Here is a 24,995-nt window from a genome sequence, read left to right as displayed (position 1 = left end):
ATTGGAACATCTACTCTTACTAGCAGCAGCTTATAAAGAGATAAAATTAATATTGAGCAGAATTGCGTTCAGCTCAACACCATTCCCAGTTTCTCATGTGGTCTCTTGGGAAGATGAATTTCCCACTCGTGACTTGTGCTATCCTGTGATGTGCTTACGGCGCTGCTATTGATTTCATGATTGATTACCAGATAATGGTTTTCTAAATTCTCAAAATGTATTTGATTTAATAGTATGACTGGAAATCTTAAAGTGCAGGTCAATACAGTTGCTCAGAGAGTTGATCTATTCAGTAGGACGCACAAATAGAGACTTCCAATATTACCAATATTTTCTGTATATTTGTGTTGTTTGTGTGATTGATTTCCCCACTTTTGTGCCAAGGAAGTCGAAATCTTAATTACAAAATATAATGCTATTTAATAACGGATAAAGCATTTTATTTAATCAGACAAAGCTAATATCCAGTCAGTTCATCGCTGTGTTGTCTTGCAGTCCAAAACGTTAATTAATTCAGGACAAGAAGCAGCAGGAACTCTTCACCTCTCAAAAACTGGAACCTTGCAATCAACTAACTGATTACTCAACTTAGGAAGTTACTTAATTTAAGAGAAAAGCAAATCATATGAAAGTTACCATATGACCAACAGTGTGAGACAGGAACTAGCATTTTGAGCTTTTTTGTTTTGTGGTGTGACCCATCTTCCTGTGTCCACACTGCCAATGAAATTAAGAAATAAAGAGAAACATGTATTGTTGTATAGATGGTCTATTACTATGTAGATTATACCTGTGGCCCCTAAGCTTTTGATCATGTAGTGTGGCAGGAAGTTAGAAAAGAATGCACTCGCTCCCCGCAGTGATAACATCTTGTTGTGAGGTTCGTGTTAGTAATTTCCTGCTAGCCTAGAAAGTAGCTTTGCTCAGCAGTACTATTAACCTATATTGCAGCTGAATCAGTTTTACAATACTTACAGCGAAAAGTTGATAATCACTGGAAAACAACACATACTTCGTGTTCACTGTTGCCTGGTTGCTTAAATGACCCCCACTGGATTACAGAAATATGATGAAAACACTGTTAAATATTACCATTCTTGGTTTTTCAGCTACCTCTCTGCTCTTATGCTCTTATTTATGCATCACCAGAGGGTATGCAATGGACTTAATGACTCTTCCTCCTCCTCCTCGTTCATTGTGGACCTATGGAAACATGATAACCATTAATAATTTTGACAAATGTTGTACACAACCTGCAATGCCAGGAGCTAAAACTGGACACAAAGGTCGTGGGTGAATGTGAGGTCAGTTGCCCACAGCCTTCGACTGGCGCCAGCTAAAAAAGTCTTGACTCTAATAGTCTGAGTTTACCACTGTCATATAACGACCTGATGTCCACTGTTGAGCCCATCCTGAAACGGTGTCCTGAACCCCACCTTAGTTTGTTTAAGGAACTGAGGGATTGTTTGATCACTGCTTGCTTGTTTAATCCTGTACAGAATCATACTATTTGAGCCTTAAAATGGTTTTAGTCGACATAGCTGCCAGTCTTTGGAGCATTTCTTTTGCATGCTAACATTAATAGTATGAGAAACACTGCACCTTTTTTTTTGTCTCTGTGGTCTGTCTGTCTGTTCATAGACTGGCTGTATGATTAGTGCTCTTGTGGTTTCCTCCTCCTTTTGTGCTTGCATGCACAACTCAGTGCACATATGTCTCTGAGAGTGATTAGAGGCTAGTTGAAAGGATTTCCCCCAATTTCTCTTGTGATTATTCAGCTGCTTGTGAAAGTATTTTGGAGGTTTTTATCTGAGGCGTTACAGCCCCGATGCTTACGTGGCAATGCGTCTGACTTTTGCACTGTTCATAATTTGTGATGCCCCGTGTCTTTTATTAGCTGAACGAGCAGCCTGATTGCTTCTGAATGGACAAATTAAGCAGGCAGAGATTCTCTAAGTTAAACTTAACAGTCCAATAGAGAGAGGTGAGTGTGAAGTTAATCATGCTGCCGTCACAGTGGCTGACGCATGTGAATATATGAGGGAGACAGGGCCCACTGATTTTATTTATAACTCATCAGTTTAGTGTGTTACATGCTTTTGCCTGTGCCTTTTTAGGAATGCAAGCGGAAAATGTCAACTTCCATTTAGTTCAGAAAAAACAAACAAAGAACTTAAGAACCTTTGATTAGAAAAAATCACAGAAGGCTGGAAATAGCAATTGTCACTTTCATCTTTTTGTATGAAATTATATTAGAAAAGTTGCAGCATTTTTAAAGTAGGTTTTCCTCGATTTCTGCATGAACCTTCCTGGCACCTTTCCAGTTTTCTTTGACTGAGCAAACTTTTTTAGCTTTGGCCGTGCAGGGGTGGAGTGCTACTGTCAGCACGAGAGCAACGCTGCTGTCATCCAGCTCCAGTTCCTGATCAACGAGGTTTGTTGTCATTACCTGTTCCTTGTGTCCTTGTTTGATTTTCTCTCTCCTCCTCCTCACCACCTCTTCGCTCCCAGCCTGTTCACTCCTCTCCTCACACACCCAGCCATGAATCTATTGATGAATGTGCTTTTATACATCGATTAAAAGTAATGCTAGTGGTGTAACCTGTATTCATTTCAGTTCAATTCAGTTGACTTTACTTGAATATTGTCTCTTTGAGCTAATTTTACTTCAGCACACTTTATACTGTAGAGTCTACGAGCTTTATATCACATGCTTGTGATACAGCCATATAAAGTGTCAATGCCAAGCCACATGATGTTTTCTCAACGCAAATAACTGCTCTGTTTATCACCGTCACCACAGGGGGCGCTGGTGAGTGCCTTAGCTGATGACAGCATCCACCTGTGGAACCTGAGGCAAAAAATCCCTGCTATCCTGCATTCACTCAAGTTTAACAGGGAGAGGTACAGTAATGTGTTTGTTTGTCTGCTGCTGCATTTGCTGCAACACTGCATCTGATGTGAACAAAATTTGCCTTCACAGCTGGCCACATGCTGTGGGGCTGCACCAGCTGTTTTTAGCCAATAAGGAAAATCTGTGACTAATGGTTCAGTATTAACAATGCATCAAATTACTACATTTTAGAAGGAATGTGGCACCCACAGATTTTTATCACCCAGCTTTGCGATTTTTCTCAGCTCATTATTTGGATTTTTGGCCTGCAGATTTTCTTTCCCTCTCTCTGTTCAGACCCTCTTTCAAATGTAGCAGAAATTTTATGTTGGCCAGAAGGACATTATAATAATGCTATAGGAACACCGGAAACATAAGATGATCCCACCCAGGGGAGCGGCTATCTGCTGCTGACCCGGTGTTCACCGCAGTATATAAGGGATCATTTGTGCCAAGAGCCAATCGGTATACTGAATAATGAGATGCTGTGATGTGTTTTTATTGTTGTTATGTTGAAGTTTTATATGCGTGTATGTATGAATGTGGGTTGATGTGAAGGGATTTGATTCATTTTGTTTATTGCTTAGTGAACAGAAGACAATTTCCCATTGATGTTGATAATAAAGTTATTGTATTCTATAATCCAGTGGGACATATTTGCACTGAAATGGCAAGACAAAAATGAGCAGTAAACTGACTTAAATGGCAGTATATTTTGACTGTGTGCTACTTTTCCTTTCATTTAACAGTTGCTACAGATATTTTGCAGCATCTTCATGGTTTAAACCATCAGGTCTGTTAAAAGAAACTCCACACTTTTTGTTAAGTCAGTATTTCCAAGTTCATTTAAAAATGACTCCAGATTTCCTCTGGAAAAAAAAAAATCACAATTAAGGTACAGACTAATAGCAAAAGACTAAACATTTTTGCAGGTTCATTCTATTTCAGATAGTAAATGTTGTGTATGACTGGATTCTTCTTTCACCCAGTTGAGAATAGGCAACAGTATTTACTCTGCTGTTCCCCCCAACTGATCTATATATAGTCTGGGTTCATTAGTGTGACACAGTGCAAGGCCTTTGTAATTAAATCTTACTCACTTGCTTCTTCTTCCAGTTGGACCAGCGTGATTAGGGACAAGGGTAACCGTCTGATGCCAACTGAGTCATGAGATAATAAAAAGCCTGGTTGTGATGGATCTTGATCTCTTCCAGAATCACATACTGCCACCTGCCCTTCCAGAGCAAATGGCTGTACATCGGCACAGAAAGAGGAAACATCCACATTGTCAACGTGGAGTCCTTCACTCTCTCAGGCTACGTTATTATGTGGAACAAAGCCATCGAACTGTGAGTCTGTATTTCACAACTACACCCCTCCTCCCATTACTCACTCACTATTTGCATATCTTCTTTGTGCAGCTGACACTCGACCAGGAAACTCAAAATTGCAAAGGAATGCGGTTGCCGGCACTTGCAGAAACAGTTAGTCCTGTAAGCTGAGAATACTGTAGCTCTGATCGGTATGAGGGCGGTATGGAGGTGGTGATTGTGCCATGCCAGGACTTGCAGTTGAGACTTCTGGAGGTGTTCTGTTAAATCTGGCAGCAAACATCTCTGATAGGAAGTGCCCACTTCATAACCCCAGTGACCCATCCTGTGTCACCCACTCCCTCGTGTAAACACCCACTGTAAAGTTTGCAAGGAATTTTACATCACATCCTGCATCTTCTGAGGGGTTCCCATTTAATGTCACATGCAGGTGTATGATCGAGGTGGATAAAATCACTATCAGTATCTTTTCTGGTTATGATAGCATTTTCGTGTATCGAATACAGGTTTTCCCAGCACACAGGAATTTAAAGTGATCATTTTTAAACAGCTTTGCTAAATGGTGGATTATTTACTTGATACATAATTTAACAAGTGATAATAAAAATAATTTCTGGTCAAACAGGGCAGCACTGGCAGGTCGACGCGCTCTTCATACTTGCAATATCTAGCAAAGTTATTTTGCTAGATAAAGTTTAGGAATTCAGTCGTTTGGGTCATCCCTCCAGCATTCCCATTAGTACAGACTGAGCCATTATAACTGTGCAACATTTAACAGTTCTGTAAAAGACATTAAGTCTGTGTCTTTCAATGCCACCTACACTGTGTAGATGAAAGTACCAGACCACCTGCACATTATACCTACTGGAGCTGCTCCACTACGAAAAACCATGCCACGAAGATCCCAGCACACATGTTTAGTGCTGATGATAATTCAAGATGATGTTTGGAGCTTTGTGAATATTGACTCGGCAATCCATTGGACAATTTTACACTCTATGCGCCTCAACGCAGTTCTGTAACTTTGTGTGGTTTGCCTCTGCGTGGCTGAGTTACTGTGGTTCCTAAACACTTCCAATTTGCAATACCACTTACAGTTGATTGTGGAATATCCAGGAGGGAAGTAATTTCACAAAGTTGTTGCAACAGCGGCATCTTATTATAGTACCACATTGGTATTCAGAGAGCTCTTTGGAATTAGCCATTATTTGACAAATATTTGTAAAGGCAGACTGTATGGATAGATGCTTGATTTAATACACCTGTGGCAGTAGGAATACACCTGAAATTAAAGATTAGGCAGTGAATTATTACTTTTGTTCATATAGTGTGTTATATAGGTACTTTGATCATTTCATGGACCTCATTCATGCACACCTCAGTAAAATGTATTGGGGACAATTCATTACAAGCAAATGATGAAATTACTGCTGTTGTGCTGTCTGACATTTCATGCATGTTAGGAACACAGAAGACCGACTTCTAGAAATGGCTGAAACGAAAAAAAAACGAACTGTTAACCTCAAATCTCATTAGCAAGCAGTGTCATAAAACTGTTTTGTGTCGGGACAACATAAAGAAGTCGCTTTGAGGCTGTGAGATTAGTTTGAGCAAAGTGAGACTAAATGCAGGTGCCAGAAGTTTTTGTTTTTTTTAATATAATGTTAATATACCGTTGATACTCTTAAAGTAACTGAATGTATTCCGAATTGGGTGGTTTGCAAAGTGATACCAAAATGTTACTGGTACAATCTAGTAAGATTGCCGTCATGACTCGCTGTGAAGTGATCAAAGTACACATTGATACATGAACTCAGGTCATTCAGATTAACAGAAAGAAGTACATGTCTTAAAAGGACTGGTTACATGTCTACCACAAAATTTGCCCATTCTGAGCCCTTGATTGGGGCTTAAAAGGGGTAGTGAAATTACTATTTTTCTCTAAATGAAAACTTTAGTCAGTAGAAGTTTTTCCAAGCAATTTTATTTTCCATGTGCCCACCAGCGAGCTAAAAAAGATTATTTTAGAAAGTGACTGGCAGCTAAAATTGGTTGCATAAAGGTGTGCGTGTGTATGAGGCTGCTGGTGAAATCGGATAAATTGCTCTTTTAGATCCTGGAGTTGAAAGTGTCAGAGCAAAGTATGCCGTCCTCTTAGATAAATGTGTCAGATGCAGGAAGTGGAGATGGGGAAATGATTTAGCTTGTCTTGATTTTGAAGATGAAAAGAAACGATGTGGTGTGAAATCTAAAGCGAAATATTCAGTTATGTCTTTGTAGAACCTCTGATAGAATCGTCTTTTCCACGCTCTGCTTCATAGCTTGTTGCCTTTGGAAACTCGTGGACTCTCCTACAGTGGATAGAAACGCTGTGTATGGCGCTAATGATCATATCTGGTGTTATGCTGGAAATGAAACTCAGTTTTAACTAGTTAATTTAAAGTAATGTTTACCGACGATTCCGTCAGTTAACAGTCTAGGTTAAAATAATCTTTATTACAATAAAATCCAGTTCACAAACATGAGAACTGGTTATTAAGCCTGGTGTTTGTGGTGCGGGTGTATCACAATGTGGTGATTACCGGCTGGAGTTCATATTCCGCTCCATCCCTTCCTTTTATTCACTGCGACATCACTGACTGTATCGACTCATCAGCAGCAGCAATGAGATCATTAGCCGCTGGAGCCAGACCACACTCAGAGGCAGCAACACTTTCTTTAGGCCAGACCTTCACTTCCTCCATGCCCCTTGCTCTGTTGCCACGGTGATCCTGTCTTGAAACACTATAATCTCTCATAGACCCTCATGTGACCCTACTCTCCCTCTCCCTCGCTGTTTGTCTCTCTCATATGTCATGGCTATTTTTTTTTTTTTTTTTCCTCCCCTCTGGTGCGCTGATGCACATTTTCATCTTATTATCTTGTCCTTTTTTTCTCTGTGCAAGACCAAAGATTGGGGCTTACATTTTGGATGTCTTTCCTAATTGCCTCTATCTTACCGCCCTCTAAAAGCTCCACTGTATCACTATATTTATCAGATACATTTTACTCATCAGTGGCAAATATACCTAAATTGACTTGGACTGTCTCCCATTTCTTTCTTTCTCTGACAGATCCACCAAGACACACCCAGGGCCTGTTGTGCACATCAGTGATAACCCCATGGATGAGGGCAAGGTAACTGATAGCTGAACATTACATTGCCTATAGAGAAGATAAACAATTGTACGTCATCTGATGATGTTATGTGGAGAAGCAGAGCTGGAAATGATTTTTAGTTGGATCTCAGAGACTGTTCAGTTATATAATGTAAAAGTTCATGTCTTTTAAAAGAAATATAGGCTTGCTTTTAATTCAAGAAAGTTAAAGTTCCACTTAAGTGATTAAGTGAACTGGAGATAATCAGTTAGATAAAGATGGATTGCAGGGGACATTCCTGCTTTGGATCATAGGTAATGATGTTTTACCTCAACTAGCAGTTACTGTTTTCCTAGAGCTAAAGATAGGACAGTCTGCAGTGATGGCGCAGAGTAGGCTACCACTGTGACTGTAAAAAAGGCAGCGACAACAACAACTAGGAGCATTTGGGTTGACTATTATAATTTGCTACTAGTTGCTGGTAGACAATTTGGCACAGGAATTCATGTTACTGCTATCACCAGTTGGGCATTTGCTGAAATTTAAGTTTGTTGTTAGAGTAGTGCTTTTCCGGGACACTGCAAATAAATTGCACTTTTGTTAAAAGAAATAAATACACAGAGTATTATAGCTCATACCTATGAAGCATATGAATTGGATTTTTATTTCTGGAATCTCACTGTTAAGTTCTTTTGGAGTAGCTCTGCGTTATTTAGAGGTGAAAATGATCATCTTGGTGCGCCCCCTCATTTCATTCACTGTCTTGAACAAGCCCCAATTTAAGCCAGCTGTCTTTCTATTGGCCTGCCCCCTGCAAACACAGTTTGAACAGCAGACAATATTCGTCTGAGGTGACCATATTAAGGATATCCTTTCTCACATCATATAGAGCCAAAAATGCAAAAACACCTACGCTCGTATGCAGACCCTTCTATTTGCCTCTTACAGGCCATTTCAAAGGGTTTATGCGTATCTTTTAGCCTGTTCTCACAAGGAAATTCCTAACTATTGAAAAAATAGTTATAAGCTACTCTAGTGTTTACATGATTGCATAGTAAGTGAAAACTTAGTTGCTTCTTACAGTGTGTAAATGTCAGAATATTGCATCTTATGCCATCTTAAGCAATGTCATAAAAGTCTACTAGGGAATGTAAAATAAATAACTGTCATACATTCATAAAGTGAATTCATTATGAACCAGTTTTGTGCAGAATGTAGTTTAACAGCAGTCAGCTGAGCCTTACTTGCTTTGCTTCTCTTGTTATTTCAGCTTCTGATTGGATTTGAGTCTGGGATAGTAGTGCTGTGGGATTTGAAGTGCAAAAAAGCTGACTACCGCTACAATTATGATGAGGTAAGGCATTGTTTTCCTTTGTTCCAGTTCTTGTGAGGAAACTAGTTTGTCTGGTGTTCCTCACTGTTGTCTGAGAAACATGTTTGGTCTTGTTGGGTTTCTTTGTAAATCAGTTAACACATGAAGTTTTATAATGACACATGAAATGGACGTTTAGGTTTCTTTCATTTTAAGAGAATGGAAAACAGCTCAAAATAACATTATCATGTATTTTGCTAGTTACTCATGAATTTTTGAAGGGACCCAAACTATCCGTGGACAAGTATCACCTTTGTTGAGACAAACCCTGATTTCCCCAATGATGTAGAGTTACTTTGCTATTCTGAACTGTCAAACATATGTTACTTGTACATTATGTATCACACTCTGTTAAACGGCTACCGTGGTTTCTCAGGCAATCCACTCAGTCGCCTGGCACCATGAGGGCAAACAGTTTGTTTGCAGCCACTCCGATGGCACTTTGACCACGTGGAATGTACGAACCCCAGCCAAGCCCGCACAGATCATCACACCACATGGTAGGAGCTGTTGTATACACACACTTGTATTGTTTATATTCACAGAGGCATGATTAATGGAAAAACTATATATAGGCCTTTTAAATAAAGTGTAGTCCCACCAGTCTTTGAGACCTGACATGTGTAACAGATGGATGCCGACATGTCCATATGTTCACATATGCACCATATGTACTGTATTCCTGCAATGTAAAATATAATGAGTTTTTGTTTCGGGGATTTGTTTTGTTTTGTTTTTTTGGCATCTTGAAATCCAATAGGAAAGCAGCCTAAGGATGGAAAAAAGCCAGAACCATGCAAGCCTATCCTGAAAGTGGAATACAAAACAACAAGGGCTGGGTGAGTGTGATGGTAGTTCCCACCCATCCTGTGTCTTAACGGACGCTAGTTTGAAACCATATCCTGTACTCAAAATGTCCTTTCCTGTTATTCTGAATATGTAACAGGTTAGTCTTCTTGACAGCGTCCTTATGCTGATGAAAAAGCCCTGTCTAATAAGTAATTAGACAAGGCAACAGTCTCATGATACTTGTTAAATATAATGATTTTTGACACAGCTGGCAGCATCTGAAGAGATGCTCTTATGTCAAAGCCATTAACTAAATGGCCAACATTTCATTGAAAGTGATCTAATACATTTTTCTCAGGCGTTTGAGGACGGGGATTAATATAGTTTTAATAATGATTAAAAAGTAGGCTCCTCCCAGAACAGGTTCTATCAAAATCGGGCCAAAAAGTCCCCAGAGAAAGCACCACAGTAAAATTTGGTTTCCCTCTTTACCCATTTACCGCTGAGTACACCTGGTAATTTTTCATCTGCCACAACTAATTCAATTTTATTGAAGAAGCTATTAAAATATGTGTGTTTGTTAAACCCAGGGACCCATTCATGGTGCTGTCTGGAGGTCTGTCTTACGATACAGTGGGGAGGAGAGCCTGTCTTACTGTGATGCACGGAAAGAGCACTGCTGTTCTGGAGATGGACTACCCGATTGTGGATTTCCTAACGCTGTGTGAAACTCCATATCCAAATGGTGAGCTGTGACACTAGTCAGAACAGCATATGCAGTTACCAACTGAAACGATGCCATTATCCATGTAAATTTTCTGCCGATTTGTTTTCTAGACTTTCAGGAGCCTTATGCTGTGGTGGTCCTTCTTGAGAAAGATTTAGTTGTAATAGACCTCGGACAGATTGGGTAAATATTCAACTTTCTAGCTGTGGTTGTATTAATAATTATATTGCATCAAAAAACATGGATATTTTACATTGTGCATCTAGATTCTACACCAAATGGCCACATTGCCCACTCTAAAGTGTAATAAACTTTATTAAAATTTCAAACTTTGGTGAATACATTACACAAAATCTAGCATCTTTTGTTAACATTTATTATCGCAGCTATAAGTTTGACATACAGATCAGAACATGTAGCATAATGCTGTATAATATTTAGTGTAAACATGTGACTGATTATCGTGACAGGTATCCCATATTTGAAAACCCTTATCCTCTGACTATCCACGAGTCACCGGTGACCTGCTGTGAGTATTTTGCTGACTGTCCTGCTGAACTTATTCCTGCACTTTACTCTGTCGGCTGTCGGCAAAAGAGGCAAGGTTACAGTAAGAAGGTAAATGACTCAGTTGTGTTGTCTGTGTGAATTTTACATGAGCATTTGACTTCACCGCAGACAGAAGCTTCATTTTTGTTTATTTGTTTTTAACAGGAATGGCCCATTAGTGGGGGAAACTGGGGCCAAGGCACACAGAGTTACCCTGAGATTATAATCACAGGGTCTGTATTGATTGAATAAAGTAATAATATAATGAGTCGTGCTTACTTATTTTAAGATGTGCACAGGTCTTGTTCAGTAATAAATGTTTAATTGTTTTGTTTTTATTCTGTCTATCCCCTGCTATAATAGACATGCTGATGGGTCAATCAAATTCTGGGATGCTTCTGCACGTGAGTATTTTGTTGTTAAGAGCAGTATATTACTTACTACAAAAAGTTCATCCTTGCATGTCTTTATCTTTAATTTTCCTTCCAAGGAGATGTATTCATGCACTAAATTAAAAACTTTAAAAATCAAGTGGTCCTATTGGTTGATGGTTCCCATTGGTTATATGGTTACTGTTACTACGACATACTGAAGTGTGCACATATTTTAAGACTTTTTATGGCCATAGTTACGACTGACCCTGTAGTTATAATGCTACTGAACCCAGACACTTCTATTTGGTGTTGAACTACATTATTTTGTCCTAGAAATTACTGTTTGCAATTCTCATTAGTTTGTGCAATATAACACACCAATGACAAGAAAACTTATCACTTTCTTTCTGTACTTCACACATTACAATAACCTGTGAATTCTGATGGATTTCGAGCCGGATGAGCTGCTACGTCACTGATGTTCTGGGTTTCTTTGTTCACAAACTAATTCCCATCTCTAATTCTAGTTGCTTGGATTTTGAACGTAGTGCTCCTTGAAAGAACAATATTAATCACCACCACCTCGATTCCTGTTGTAACCTGTGCTATCGAGAGTGCACTGATCGCAGTGAATCATCATGTCCTTATTTTCCTTCCACAGTAATGCTTCAAGTGCTGTACAAGCTGAAGACTGCCAAGGTGTTTGAGAGGGCTCGTGGAAAGGAGGAGAAGCCAAACACAGATATAGTAGATGAGGACCCATTTGCCATCCAGACCTTGTCCTGGTGTCCCGAGAGCCGGATGCTGTGCGTGGCTGGAGTATCTGCTCATGTTATTGTCTATAGGTTCAGCAAACAAGAAATTACCACTGAAGTTGTTCAGGTAAATTGCTTGGGGCATAATAAATGGACAGAGTGAATGGGTAAATTATTCCTAAGGTCAGGATGGATAGATAATAGGATAATAGTCGATAAACATTTACAAGAACAAGCCTTTTTTTTTTTTTTTTTGTCTTTTTATTTCTTGTTTAGCTCTTGGAGGTGCGAATGCAGTGTGAGTTTAGCGAAGTGGACTCTCCTGACCCAGGAGGAGAGCAGACCCCCACCCTGCCAACCCCGGGAGCTTCCTCCAGCCCTCAGGAGAGTGAGCTTCCCACTCAGCCATCAACAGGGAGCAACTCCTCTGATGGCCCCCGAGACAATATACCATGTCTACAGTATGGAATTTCTTTAATTTTGCCTTGGCTTCTGTTTTTGTGAAGCAGGCTGTCACAGAAGAGATGAAAAACACAAGAAAAAAAGAATCCTCTTAATAAAATGCTTTTAAAGTAATAATAATAGTAATAGCAATAAAAATGATGATCCAGAGTGTAGCTTGCCCATAGATGATAATTTATTCCAGTGTAAACTGCAGCCTGCTGTCGTATCCTGCTGTGTGTTTGATGCAGGGTGCGGAGCTCCCCACTGAAGCAGTCTCCGGGCAACCAGGTGGAACTGGTGATCCAGCTGGTGTGGGTGAGTGGGGAGCCACCTCAGCAGATCACCAGCCTGGCAATCAATTCTTCCTATGGCCTGTAAGTCTCTTATGTTCAATACAGCTGATGCTTTTGACATGAGGTCACATCACTTTGGGCTCTCACTAGTCTTCATAGCTCGGTATCCTTTTTTGTGCTCAATTTGTGTGGGTAAAGAAATCGTAATTATATCCTGTCTCAAAGCACACTGTAACCAAGCATTTTCAACCAAGTGCAAAAGTAAATAAAGCCTGCCTAAATCATAATTTGGAGTTCCACTGCATTCTTTGACCTTTCTGTCTTTCAGTGTGGTGTTTGGAAACAGTAACGGTCTGGCTGTGGTGGACTACCTCCAGAAAACCCTGCTTTTCAATATGGGCACATCAGAGCTGTACAGCCCATCTGACCCCTATCAGAGGCAGCCTCGCTCCCCACGTAAAGCAAAGCCTTCCGGAGGTGAGCTGCACTCAACCAATTAAACACTCTTTCTGTTGATTTCTCTCTGTGTTCTGCTGAACTTGTCACCCTGGATAACATTTATCTCACTGAAATACAGTAAATAATTTGCTACGCTCCTTGTATTCCTTTATTTTTTGCTGAACACTTTTGGAGGCTGTTGGAGGTGGGTTAGGGAGGCAGAGCTGACACTTGGCAGCTGCCCTGACTTCGCACTGTGAGCACCGCCCCCTGCAGTAGCTCCTCTCCCTCAACAGGGGGCATCGCTGGCGGATTCTCCATCTGTTCAGTTGGAAGGAGCAAAGACAGTGGAGCATGCATGTTAGAATGGATGCTGTAGCTGAGCAGAGCCGCTCTGCTGTAATAGCACTGCCTTTTGATTCTGTTTACTGACAAAACAATACATAAACCTTGTTTACTTGTTTCAGCCTTGCTGTTTCTGTCATGTCTTCTATTGTGTTTTTCTCTCTTTGCCTAATCATCCTGTCAGTCACTGTTTGTCTTCATTCTTTTTAGTCTCAGTCGCTTGATGCTAGATGCAGGACTCTTATCTGCATTTTGTTTGGTTGCCTTTTAAAAGCAGTCTTTAATTTATGCAAATTGCAAGAACACTATTGGAAACATATACTGTTTTAACAGTGAATCAAATAGAAATTCAGCAGCAAGCAGCTGAGACTTCACATTTTCTTCTGTTTTGCAGTTAGATTTTCAGGCATTTTTCTGTCTCACTGTTTTTACTGTTGATCTCTCTCTGTGATTTGGTAAAGACATTCCAACTGTGACGTCTTGCATGTCCAGACTTTCTTTCTTGTATTCTGAGTCTATGAAAAAACGACGCTCATCTCACTTCAGTAAGTCCTGTTGTGTCAGATTTTTTTTTTCTCCCCTACCCACAGTGTCATTGTTCTCCTCTAAGCCTTTTCTTTTATCACATAGAGATACATTCTCTGGTTTTATTATAGCACCCCAAATCTCCAAAGCTCAGTACAGACTTTTCTTTGACATTTCCAGTGAGGATGGAGTCAAATTTCAGACTTGAGAGAGAGAGTATCTTTAAAGTATACACCTATGATTTGACTACTAGACAGCCAATACTGATGCATTTAGTGAGCTCACTTGTGGTAGATTTGTAAACTGAAGCAGAGCTTACTTGCTAAATTGAATGATTACCTCGTTGTATGATTGCCTTTGTAATACTTGAGCTGTTATTGTTACTACATGTGCAATAGGAATTAACTGCAGCGTAATCCTGTCTGACTCTTAATTACAATTTCTGTGGCTCCTGCAGCAACTTGTGATTCCAACGATGGGTCCAATGCCTCAGAGGACCGCTGCAGATCACCTACTTCAGGTAAGTCTTGGCGTGAACTACCGACTGTATCATTTTCTTTTGAAATTCGTCTTTCATATCGGCTGCCATTTGTCATGTAGGCTCTACCTCACCCTGCAATTCAGATGATGACAAAAAGCAGAATTTCATAGAGAAGGGTATTGTATTTTCAAGTGTATGACCCTTTAAAAGTTAATATTTAGACGGTGACTAAAGTTCTCTGACTTGTATTTTTGAACCTTATTTCCAGTGAAGTTGAAAAGCAGGCGCTTTTCCAAGACGGTTGCCAATGACTTTGGTACTGTATCTTTCAGATGTATTCTTTGTGATTACTCACTCTTTCTCTCTGAATGACGGCGTTCTAACCACACTGTGCCTTAATCCTACGCAAGCCTGTGCATACTGTGCCAGTTAAAGGAATAATTGCATTAAAGAAATCGGTTTTCACTAATCACATAATGTAGGGGTTTTGTAGAAAATGAATCAGGGAGGTTGATCAAGTGCATGACAGGATGACTCTTCAATTTCAGGTGCAGATTTTCTATGCAGATTTTTACCAAAATACTGTAGACTGCTGTTACACAACTTAGAATATAGTATGGAAAAATGAAATTTTACTTGAGGATTATTTTTTGTGTGTGTTTTGTTTTTCTTGTTTTATTTTTTGAAACTAAAACAAAAGCATAGAAAATCTGCTTCTCGCCTCAGTCTCTACAGCACTAACATCAAAATGATTTCTCTTGGACTATAGATACTTGCTCTGTGTGTTTGATTCCAGGGCTTCAGTTCAGTGTTAACTGTTTGGCTGTCCACTGATTCTTTTTATTTTTTTCCCCTCCTCCTCTCTCTCCACCTACTCTCTTTGCATAACTATGTTCACTGAATTGTAATTACCTTATTTCTCAACTGCCTCTTGCTTTGTTTGACATTACAGGCTCTATCGGTTGTCTGTGATGCTTCTCTACCTCATTTGTATTCTCATGGTTTCTCTCAGGGTGGTCACTGACTGCAACAGACAACTTTTAGGAATTTGTACAGAAAAGAAACTGGCAACAACCAAAAGCACCACCTTAAAATCAGCTTTTATTATGATGAATTGTAATGTTATTTCCAAAAGAGTTTAGCGTCTTATTACAAGTAGTCATTTACAAGATATACACCAGTGAGCTATAACATTAAAACTACCTCCATAATACTCTGTAGGTCTGCCTCGTTGTTTGACCCTTTGAGACGTGGGCTCTACGACACCTCCAGAGGTGTCCTGTGGTATCAGGCAGGACGACCTTAGCAGCAGATCCTTTAAGCTCTTTACCTCGATGGGGCTTGCACGCATTTGACTTCTTTTATTTCTACCACTTCCCACAGATGTTCACTTCAAGTGAGGTCTGGGAAGTTTGGAGGGCAAAATCAACAACTTTTCATATTCCTGGAAAAAATCATTTTTTTGGGGGTGGGGGTGCAATTCGGCATTGTTCTTCTTAAAAGAGCCAACTACTATTACAGTGAAGTGCTGTATGTGGACTGTAACCATGCTTAGGTTGGTTATGTGTCAAAGTAGCATCTTCATGAATGCCATAGCAACCTCAAAGCAGAACGTTACCCAGACCGTCCCACTGCTTCCACTGGCTTGCCGTCATGCATCCTGCTGTAATTTCTGACACATGTAAACAATGCAGACGCCCCGTTTCCATGATGTAAAAACATGGTTCTTTAGACACCTTTCTCTATTGGTCTGTGTTCCAGTTATGATACACATGCGCTCACTGTAGGTTTTTTTCAGCTTCTAACAGGGATCAGCATACATCTCTGCAGCTGTCCAACCTCAAACTATGCAAACAATCCATTTATATCAAACAGTACTGTTTGATAGTACTATTTGATACTGTACTATCAAACAGTGCTGAAGTTTTCAGAAATTTGTTACATTAGCCCTTCTAGTGCAATTGGAGCTAGACCCTTCCCCAGTTGTCCCTTCTCGGGCCACTTTTGGCAGGAAGTAACCTCTACCTTCCAGGAACATTTATCACATAATGATCCATGTGAGAGGACTTTGGTCCATGCACTGCTCTTTTTTCTTTTTTACATTTTTCTCCTTTTAGCCCATCAGGTTCGTTTGAACCTAGCGCTAAATAGTCCCACCTGTTTATAGGTGCCATTCTAACAAAATAATCAGTATTACTCAATTCACTTGCCAAAGTTCTTAATGTTGTAGCTGATTGGTGTATGCACTGTGACCTCAACAGTTGTCTTACAGTTGGTATCACCATGTTTAAAAATCGTACTCAAAATTGTGTTCTATTCAGTGATTGCACACTGATGTGCACATTGAAAACAAGGCCACAAAATGGTAAAAATCATACTTATTGAATCGTTTGTTGTAATTCACAATCAAAGAAGTTTAAAAAAAATCTCAATCCTTTTAGGCATTATTGTTTCACCGTAAAACAGAGGTATTTGTTTCTGTTACAGCTAAGATGTCACGGAAAATTAGCTCGTCTAGTGAGCAAAAGACTGACCTGGGTAAGCCAAAACTAATAACTTACATTTTTCTAAGAACCTTTGTATTTTCTTACAGGTGTTCATCTTGTTATTTGAATCTTCTGCTTTGTATTAGGTTCTAGCTTTTAAGTAGGTCTGCAAAACTACTTCTTACTGTCCAGCAACATGTTGTTCTGAATGTCATGTTCCTGATGTCTTGGGGGTGTGTTTGTTTGTTTGTTTGTTTGTTTGTTTTGTTTTTTTTACTGCAAGTTCAGACAAACACTCTCTTTTTAAACTCAAAGAAAAGGGTGGGTTCCAACGAAGGCGCATTCAGACATGTAAGAAGCAGTTGTGTTGTGTGAAAAGAACGGCAACAGCCAGGATGAACCTGAAGGAGGACCTCTGTAGAACTAAGTCAGACCCCATTTTCTGTGAGTGGACCAGCCTTGGTCTGACTTGGGCTGCAGTGGGATAACTGGTACTAACTCACTCCACTACTATGGCTCTTACTCTGCAGATTTGGCAGATAACACTAATCCTCTCACAGTGAGCGTTTCCTTCTTTTTGAGGAAGTTCCAGTGGCATGACTGCACTCGGTGTTAAAAATCTTGCTTTTCCTGTTTACAGTTTTTTTCTTGTGAAGATCACACGTGATGGCCGATGTTTTAAGCCTTTCCCCCATGTTAAAAGGCCTTTTGTGTTTATGTTGGTGTCCCTCATTAGCTTTTTAAAGGGGGTTAAAACTTGTTCTTAAGTTGCCATCAGCACAAAAATAATGCATGAATAATTCTTACTTCTAAAACACCTGTTTGTTTTTTTGCTTTTTTTTTGCTTTTTTTTTGTGATCCTATAATAGGACATTCATTTTTATTTCTTTAAATAAACAACATTAAGTTTTCAGAATCAATTCCGGAAATCCACATTTGGAAAAAAGTAAACTGCCTCCTTGAATGTAAACTGAAAGAGCATCACAATGTCAAAAGCTTTTTTTTTTCTTTTTTTTTCTTTCTTTTGTTGGACTTTGGGTTTATTTATCATGTTACTGTGGGTGTTTTTTCTTTTCCGCTGCATTTCCATTTCTATAAAGTACATAAATACGATGGAAGGCATTCTCTGCTAAACCTCTGACATCAGAATATATGTTTCTAACCAGGGTTTTGTTTTTCTCTGAGAACTAAAATGCTAAAGTGGAGAGTTTAACTACTAACCCCTTTCACTTTTACATGCGTTGTTTCCTCATTTCCTTTTGTTTGTCCTCCTGCTGTCCAGATGCCAGGGATAACTCATTCACCCGCTCACGCAGTTCAAGTGTAGCCAGCATAGACCGAGAATCTCGAGAGGCCATCTCCTCCTTTCACTTCTGTGAGAGTTTTCCAAGGAAGACAGACAGCCTGGTCAGCCCCTGTCTGCTGGTGGGGACCACCCACGGCTCGGTGATGATGGTGGCCCTCAGCCTGCCACCAAGTGGAGACCAGAGGTTACAGCAGCCAGTTGGCATTGCGTCTTGCGGTAAAAAAAATACAAAAAACAAACTTAAAATAAAATTTGCATGAGGATACATAGTGACCTTTGTTGACAAGCATTAGAATATCAAGCATTAGAACTAGGATCAAGCAGCCTTCATTGCTGAAAAGGAGCGAGGGGGAAGCAAATGTTGATCAAGGTGTGGAAATGTGTGTGCAAGGAGTTGACAAGAATATAGACTAAAGCTACACAGATGGTTTCCAATATCATTTGGTGCTACAATAGTCACATGCTATCCACATGATGGGTATATCTTGTGGTTTATTTACTGAAGCCAAAGGGTAAACAGACCTGACCTTAACGTTTTGGTTTTAGGATTAGTTTAGTTATGAAAACAAAGCTTAAAGCTAAAATTGCACAAGTTTCAGAAGACAATTAAGAACTTAACATGCCACTTATAGCTGACCTTGAATTATGCTGTGACCAATTATTTTTTTATTTTAAGCTGAAAATATCTAATTTCTTAGGCACCCTGGTCAAGCTCAAAGGAGGCATTTTAACTATGGCCCTGCTGGACGCAACTGGAACTCTGCTGCCCCCTTTCTTTGAGCAGTGGTATGACCCAAATGCTTCAGATGAAGAAAAAGAGAAGAGTCGGAAGCGCAGGCCAGCCTCTCCTCCCTCGTCACAGGAGAGCCAGGATACTCACTTTGCCATACTGTGTTCGGAGAAACAGGCCAAGGTGGTGGCCCTGCCCTCCCAAACCCGCATCTACAAACACAGCATCACAGAGACCTCCTTCGTGCTGAGGGCTGATGTTGTGCAGATGGCCGGGGCTAACTGCATCGCCTGTTTCTGTGCTAATGGGCATATAATGACTCTGAGGTATCATCATTACTAGCGTCTGCTGTTATTTATATTTTGAAATCTCTGATCAAGCAGAGATGCCAAGTGAGGAAAACATAAATAGATGTTAGCAACTTGGTGTGGTGTTTTGCGTGATTACAGTTTACCCAGTCTACGGCCTCTTCTGGATGTCAACTACCTGCCGCTCACAGACATGCGAATAGCAAGAACATTCTGCTTCTCCAACCTGGGTCAGGCTTTGTACCTCACCTCCCCTACTGAGATCCAGAGGATCACCTACAGCCAGGAGACGTGTGACAACTTGCAGGTCAGATAAATGATCAGATCACCATCAGCTCCATGCCAGTAGCTTTGCAGAGAGAAAAATGCATAAATGCCTCAGAGCCCAAGAAAACTCCCCAGCAGTAAAACTGTTTCTTTAAATTTGGAGTTTAATTTTGTCCAACATAGCAGACATTTCTTATTTGTAAGCATTTCAGAAATAACAAGGAGTTTGGCAGCGATTTCTGCCAAACATAGCAACACAGACTTGCTGTGTTTACTTTACATAAATCTTCTCACATGGGCTCAGTCTAAACCAGGAAAAGTAACTGGTGTGATGTTGGCACACATGCTTATGTAGGCCAGCTGTTTGAATCAGGTCTGCGGTCATTTTAACGTTAGACAACAGTATAATTCCTCATAGTTATCTTTATAGAAAATTACAGGTCAGTAGAAAGGTGAAGTGCTTGTCTGCTTACAGATAATTCAGTAGATGATCTGAAGGTGCGGGTTAATTTCCTTTTTCATTTTTCTCTTTCAGGGAGATACAGGCCTTAATCGGGTTGATTTAAAAAGTCTGGCTGAGTCTGCATATCTTCAGAGACAATATATTGAAATACATGTACTGATGTTTCTGTCTTTCACAGGAGATGCTCAGTGAGTTATTTACTCCAGTGGAGACACCAGAGGCTCCAAACAGAGGTTTCTTCAAAGGCCTTTTTGGGGGAGGAGCTCAGTCTCTGGACAGGGAGGACCTCTGTGAGTACAGAGTGCCTTCTAGTATTGCATAAAGAGTTCTCAAAACCTCAGAGTGCAATTAAATATATGTTTGCATTTGAATACTTAATGCAGTCGTGTTTTAAATGTGTAGTTTTCAGTCATCGGGCTTCTGAATTACTCTAGCTGTTTCATATATTATTGTATTGTTATTACATATATATCTATATATAAGTATTTCAAAGTTTAAACTTTATTTAGCTATCACGTCCTATATGTAAAACAATTTGAACCTTTTTAGGGCTTTTATTCCACTGTCTTTGGTAAAATGATTGGTGACCTTTCATTTAGGGGAAAAATGAAAAAAAGACTAGTAAACAAACCATCTGCATATCTATTTTTGTCTCTGCTAGTTGGAGAAACAGCTGCAGGTAAGGCATCTCGTAGCCTGGCGCAGCACATCCCTGGCCCAGGCAACATGGAAGGCATGAAGGGGGCCGCATCGGGAGTTGTGGGAGAACTTGCCCGTGCCAGAATAGCTCTGGATGAGAGAGGGCAGAAGCTGGGCGAGCTGGAGGAGAGAACAGCAGCCATGATGGCCAGCGCAGAGTCCTTTTCCAAACATGCGCATGATGTACGTGAACGGCATCTGTTTGAACGCTTGTATAATTTTTTTTCTTTTTCAGGTTATCACATTAATCCTGATTCACATTTTTCCCCACTTTACTTCCTTCAGATGATGCTGAAATACAAAGATAAAAAGTGGTACCAGCTCTGATGGCAGCGTGTGGAGCATCGGACTCTGTAATTTCACACACCAGTATCTCTGAGGAGCTGCAGGTCCCTCTACTTCTCTTCTCTATTTCTCTCCACGGGGGAGTTATGCGCAAAAGAATTGTGCTTTTTTTCCCGTTTTCTTTTTCCCCTCAGCGTAATATTATCCCTCTGCATTACCTCAGTCACCCGAGGACCTCTGCAGCACAGACACTGTCCAGTGCAATGCAATAAGGATGGAAAGAGGAAAGAAATGGAAGAAGAGAAGCTCTTAGGAGACTCTCATTCCATTTTCACCTGAGAGTGATGACGTTCATTTAACATCAGTCCACACAGTAGGAGAAGAGGGGACCTTTCATATATCCATCAGGCATATATAAAAAGATATAAAGTGCTGTTCTTTTAGCCTGACTGCATTTGGTCATTCTCTGCCCTTTATGGTGTCTGCTAAACACAGTGGACTTAAATGAGGAGGAAAGTCTGATGACCCCTTGTCCTTCAATTCTAATCAACTCGATGAACGTGCAAGTTTCTGTAGTAATGATTAAATCACTGAAGGACTTGTTTGTTTTTCTGTCTAAATTATTTTTGGAGTTTGTCTTTTTGCATCTGTAAGTATGGCTTATCCTTCCTTTTTTTTAATATATTGTTTTTGTCTAGAAAGGGCCTTTGAAGTGGTTAAAAGAGTAAATAAATGGGCAGGGAGATTCTGAATCTATTGCCTCTCACCAAATAAGGGCTGGTAGTACACTAGTTCATCACCGACCATACCTTTTTACAGCTTTTACCAAGCAAATGGGTTTTGGGTGAGAAAGACGAATGGTGAATTTATGGAATCACTCTGTTTTATTTTTAAATGTAATTATTTATGGGGAGCGAATAATAGTTGGGGATTAAATGAAGCTGGGCATTAAGTTTTATTTTGTTTCTTCTGTCTATTAAATGCGAAAAAGAAAGTGCTGAAAATGTTTACCCCAATGACGAGTTTACATTGACCTATAATAAAAATGAATTGATAAGAGTGGATACACTGGAAAATCCATGAAGAGCTTATTTTCTTCAGGCTTTCAAGGGGCTATAGCAAAGTCATGTATGAGAAGGATGATGTGTTGATGGGCAAGGCTAAGATTGCCCTTAATATAATTACATATATATATATATTTTGGTTACAAATTTAAGTTTTACCTGTCTTAAAGATGTATCTATATATGATCATTCAAATTTTTATTGGCATACATTTGTAGCTGAATTTTTTTTTCTTTCTTTTTTTCAGTCTTGTTTCTCAATGTGTAGGAAAAAAAGCATGTGTCTCTTACAGCACAATGGAAGTGATAACGCTGTGTTTGTATCTGTAGCTGCCAGTAGAAATGACCAAGCACACATACGTGTTCCACGCAGTGCCGTTGGTCATCTCTCTCTGAACCATTAACTTAAAAAAACTGTTTCTGCCTTTGCCTCATGACGCATATATGCTAACCTCTACCTACGTGTATATCTGTGTCTTTGTAAACATACATATATTCAGGAATATGTGTATGGGCGCCAATGTCTATATAACAATATATTGACCTATGTATTACAATAGGTCTTTTGAGGTTTTTGTTTTTGCTTGACAGTGTTTTTCAATGTGATTAACCGGAATCCTATTGTAATTAGATTAGATTTCTTTTTCATGAGGTGTGAGGATATGCTGCTAGTTGTGTCAATATAGGAGCATTATCTGTCGGGCTTTTATTTTGAAAAGAGGGGACAAGACTTTGTCAGTTCAGTTTGCTGCCAAATGTTGTATATAGCGCAACAGCTGGACACAAATCTGACAGTGCGGGTTCAGGTAATGTGACATACCGTATGCTTGCGGCCATGTTTTTTTTTTTTTCTGACACCAAAGAGTTTCTTAATTTCACAAAGTTGTCTTGATTCATTTTTCCCCAGGCGTTAAGAGTCAGTCAGGATAGTTTGATGACACTCTTAAGAAATCTTCTGTGTGTAAGGGGGCGGGGTTTAGGGAGGCGATTGGCTTTGCTTCGTCTTATGGGCATGAAACCTTCATTACTGCCCCAAACTGCTGGACACGTATAAAGTAAACCCGAGGAGTTTCATTCCAAAATGGGATATCCAGCAATGGAAATGGAAATTGACTGAATACTTGATCCTAGAAACTGCTAGGAGGTTTGAAACCTCCTCTTTATTTCTGTGTATTATATCACTGAAATAAAGAAAACGTACCTAGAAAACATTGGATGAGCAGTTGCAATATGGAGATATGGCATTTTTGAATAAAACCCTTCACTTTTAGATGGCTGATTTTAAATCTACTGTATACTATTGAGATAAACCCATTTGGAAGAGCAGTTGTGTGGGTTTTGCACTATTTTTTTGTACTTCAAATGATTTTGTTAGTATGATTTTTAAAGTGTTGATTCCTCTGTCCCATTTTCTTATGTTTCAAAGGACCAAAACATGACAGAACCTATGCTTATTTATGTCATTTGCCAATTATGCTGATTTCTTCACTCTCAGATTTGTTTTCCATGTCAACATTAATGTCCAAGCTATGGCTGTGCATAAATATCCATCATCCAGACATGACAATGAACGTTTTCTGGTATATATTTAACATGCTCATCTCAGATTTAAGCTTTTCTCCTGCAGAACGAACCATCCTCCTTTGAGTGGGCCGCTGAGTCCTTTTACAAAGTGTGGCCTCAACTTTAAAGTGCTTCAGTTTGCAACATATGTCCTAAATGGTCTCTTATTGCACATTGAAGGATGCATGATATTAAGTGTTTACAAACTTGAAACAACCATGTATTATCCCCTCTTAGAGATTGTCTGTTCTAGCATTTGTATTAACCACCATGCTGAACAAAACTGAAGTTCTCTTCACACATCCGGAGTGCGTCCCATTTTCATTTGATCATGCCAATTGTACACATGCGAGAGATTATATTTATTTTTTATTGGTACATCTGTTAATGTTGCTGTTTGCTTCATGAAAACTCTTGCTCTCCCTGCGCTGTAAAAATGCATTGAAGTTGGAAGCTAGGCTCACAGCACCGTGCAGGAGAGCTCGAGGTTTTCTCACTCGCCATACTTCCATCCGTCTGTCTTCTGGGATGAATATCTGTGGAGTTGCAGTATTTTCTCATAGTAGGCAATTTTTGTACAGTTTTATTAAAATAAATTTCACATGGATGTCTGACTTTATCTGCTGCCACAATTTAGACTGTAGATACAGTATATATAGATATTATTGTGCAATGGAAAATAAATGTAAAACCAACCGTAATGAGTTATGTGTTTTCCATTTTATTTTATTTTTATATATATATATTTTTTAATACCTGAATCTTTTGGCCTCCGCAGGTCAGAGTTCAGTGGCTGTTCTGGATCATTATGTCTTGCTCAAAGACTTTTGGGGCAGCTCTGACACTGACCTGATCGTTTTAATGGACAGCTTTAGAATACGCATGTTTAAGCGTGTGAGATAAATCTGCCAGATTTAGACATTCAGGCTAATTTCCTTCTGCACTTTCAACTTTCAGAGAAGAGTCTAATTTTTCACATTTTTGCACTTGCTCTTCCACTGTGAAAGACCTCTGGAAAGTCTTTGTTTACTTACTCTCATTTAGTATTAATCAACATTTTTTTGTTTTGGAAAGTTTATACATAGCAGGGTAGAGAATTTGTATAAATAATTTATGTAATAGATATTTATAGGTACTCGTGGTGTTTTAATCATATTGGTATACTAAATGCCTATAAAAGTATACTATTATGAGTGCCAGTGATCCACTTAGTTTGAAGACTTCCTGCTAATGCTAAACAACAAAAAAACAAAGAAAAGAATTTTTCCCTATCAAAAAGTTTTTCTTTGTTTGTTTGTTTTTGTTTTTTGAATGACACAAACAAGCATCCATACAGATACAGCAGCTGCTTTGTGTAATGTTTTGGTCAAG

The 24,995-nt window shown here is 39.5% G+C and overlaps 1 protein-coding gene across 10 annotated transcripts in view; it reads left to right on the top strand.

Moving 5' to 3' along the window:
- stxbp5b (syntaxin binding protein 5b (tomosyn)) overlaps window positions 1–24,320 on the top strand; it is a 30,115-nt gene extending 5,795 nt beyond the window's left edge. Inside the window, exons 3-30 of one of the 10 annotated variants that reach the window (XM_012922639.5) lie at window positions 2,353–2,434; window positions 2,804–2,904; window positions 4,108–4,242; window positions 7,338–7,401; window positions 8,633–8,716; window positions 9,111–9,234; window positions 9,495–9,573; window positions 10,114–10,268; window positions 10,361–10,433; window positions 10,721–10,868; window positions 10,965–11,032; window positions 11,163–11,203; window positions 11,835–12,055; window positions 12,205–12,389; window positions 12,621–12,746; window positions 12,994–13,142; window positions 13,910–13,993; window positions 14,431–14,493; window positions 14,574–14,630; window positions 14,723–14,770; window positions 16,942–16,992; window positions 17,256–17,384; window positions 18,223–18,462; window positions 18,945–19,302; window positions 19,426–19,591; window positions 20,193–20,304; window positions 20,676–20,896; window positions 20,999–24,320. In XM_012922639.5, coding sequence (XP_012778093.1) covers window positions 2,353–2,434; window positions 2,804–2,904; window positions 4,108–4,242; window positions 7,338–7,401; window positions 8,633–8,716; window positions 9,111–9,234; window positions 9,495–9,573; window positions 10,114–10,268; window positions 10,361–10,433; window positions 10,721–10,868; window positions 10,965–11,032; window positions 11,163–11,203; window positions 11,835–12,055; window positions 12,205–12,389; window positions 12,621–12,746; window positions 12,994–13,142; window positions 13,910–13,993; window positions 14,431–14,493; window positions 14,574–14,630; window positions 14,723–14,770; window positions 16,942–16,992; window positions 17,256–17,384; window positions 18,223–18,462; window positions 18,945–19,302; window positions 19,426–19,591; window positions 20,193–20,304; window positions 20,676–20,896; window positions 20,999–21,040 — 3,406 coding nt within the window. In that variant the 3' untranslated portion in view covers window positions 21,041–24,320. The remainder of the gene's footprint in view (window positions 1–2,352; window positions 2,435–2,803; window positions 2,905–4,107; window positions 4,243–7,337; window positions 7,402–8,632; window positions 8,717–9,110; window positions 9,235–9,494; window positions 9,574–10,113; window positions 10,269–10,360; window positions 10,434–10,720; window positions 10,869–10,964; window positions 11,033–11,162; window positions 11,204–11,834; window positions 12,056–12,204; window positions 12,390–12,620; window positions 12,747–12,993; window positions 13,143–13,909; window positions 13,994–14,430; window positions 14,494–14,573; window positions 14,631–14,722; window positions 14,771–16,941; window positions 16,993–17,255; window positions 17,385–18,222; window positions 18,463–18,944; window positions 19,303–19,425; window positions 19,592–20,192; window positions 20,305–20,675; window positions 20,897–20,998) is intronic. The other 9 variants (XM_012922641.5, XM_004540113.5, XM_076877893.1 and 6 more) reach the window with 9 other exon arrangements.
- Window positions 24,321–24,995: the final 675 nt, after the last annotated feature.

The sequence above is a fragment of the Maylandia zebra genome, linkage group LG19 (assembly GCF_041146795.1).
Source record: "Maylandia zebra isolate NMK-2024a linkage group LG19, Mzebra_GT3a, whole genome shotgun sequence".
Taxonomy (NCBI): domain Eukaryota; kingdom Metazoa; phylum Chordata; class Actinopteri; order Cichliformes; family Cichlidae; genus Maylandia; species Maylandia zebra.
Note: the sequence above shows the minus strand (reverse complement) of the source record. Positions and strands in the feature narration are given on the sequence as shown.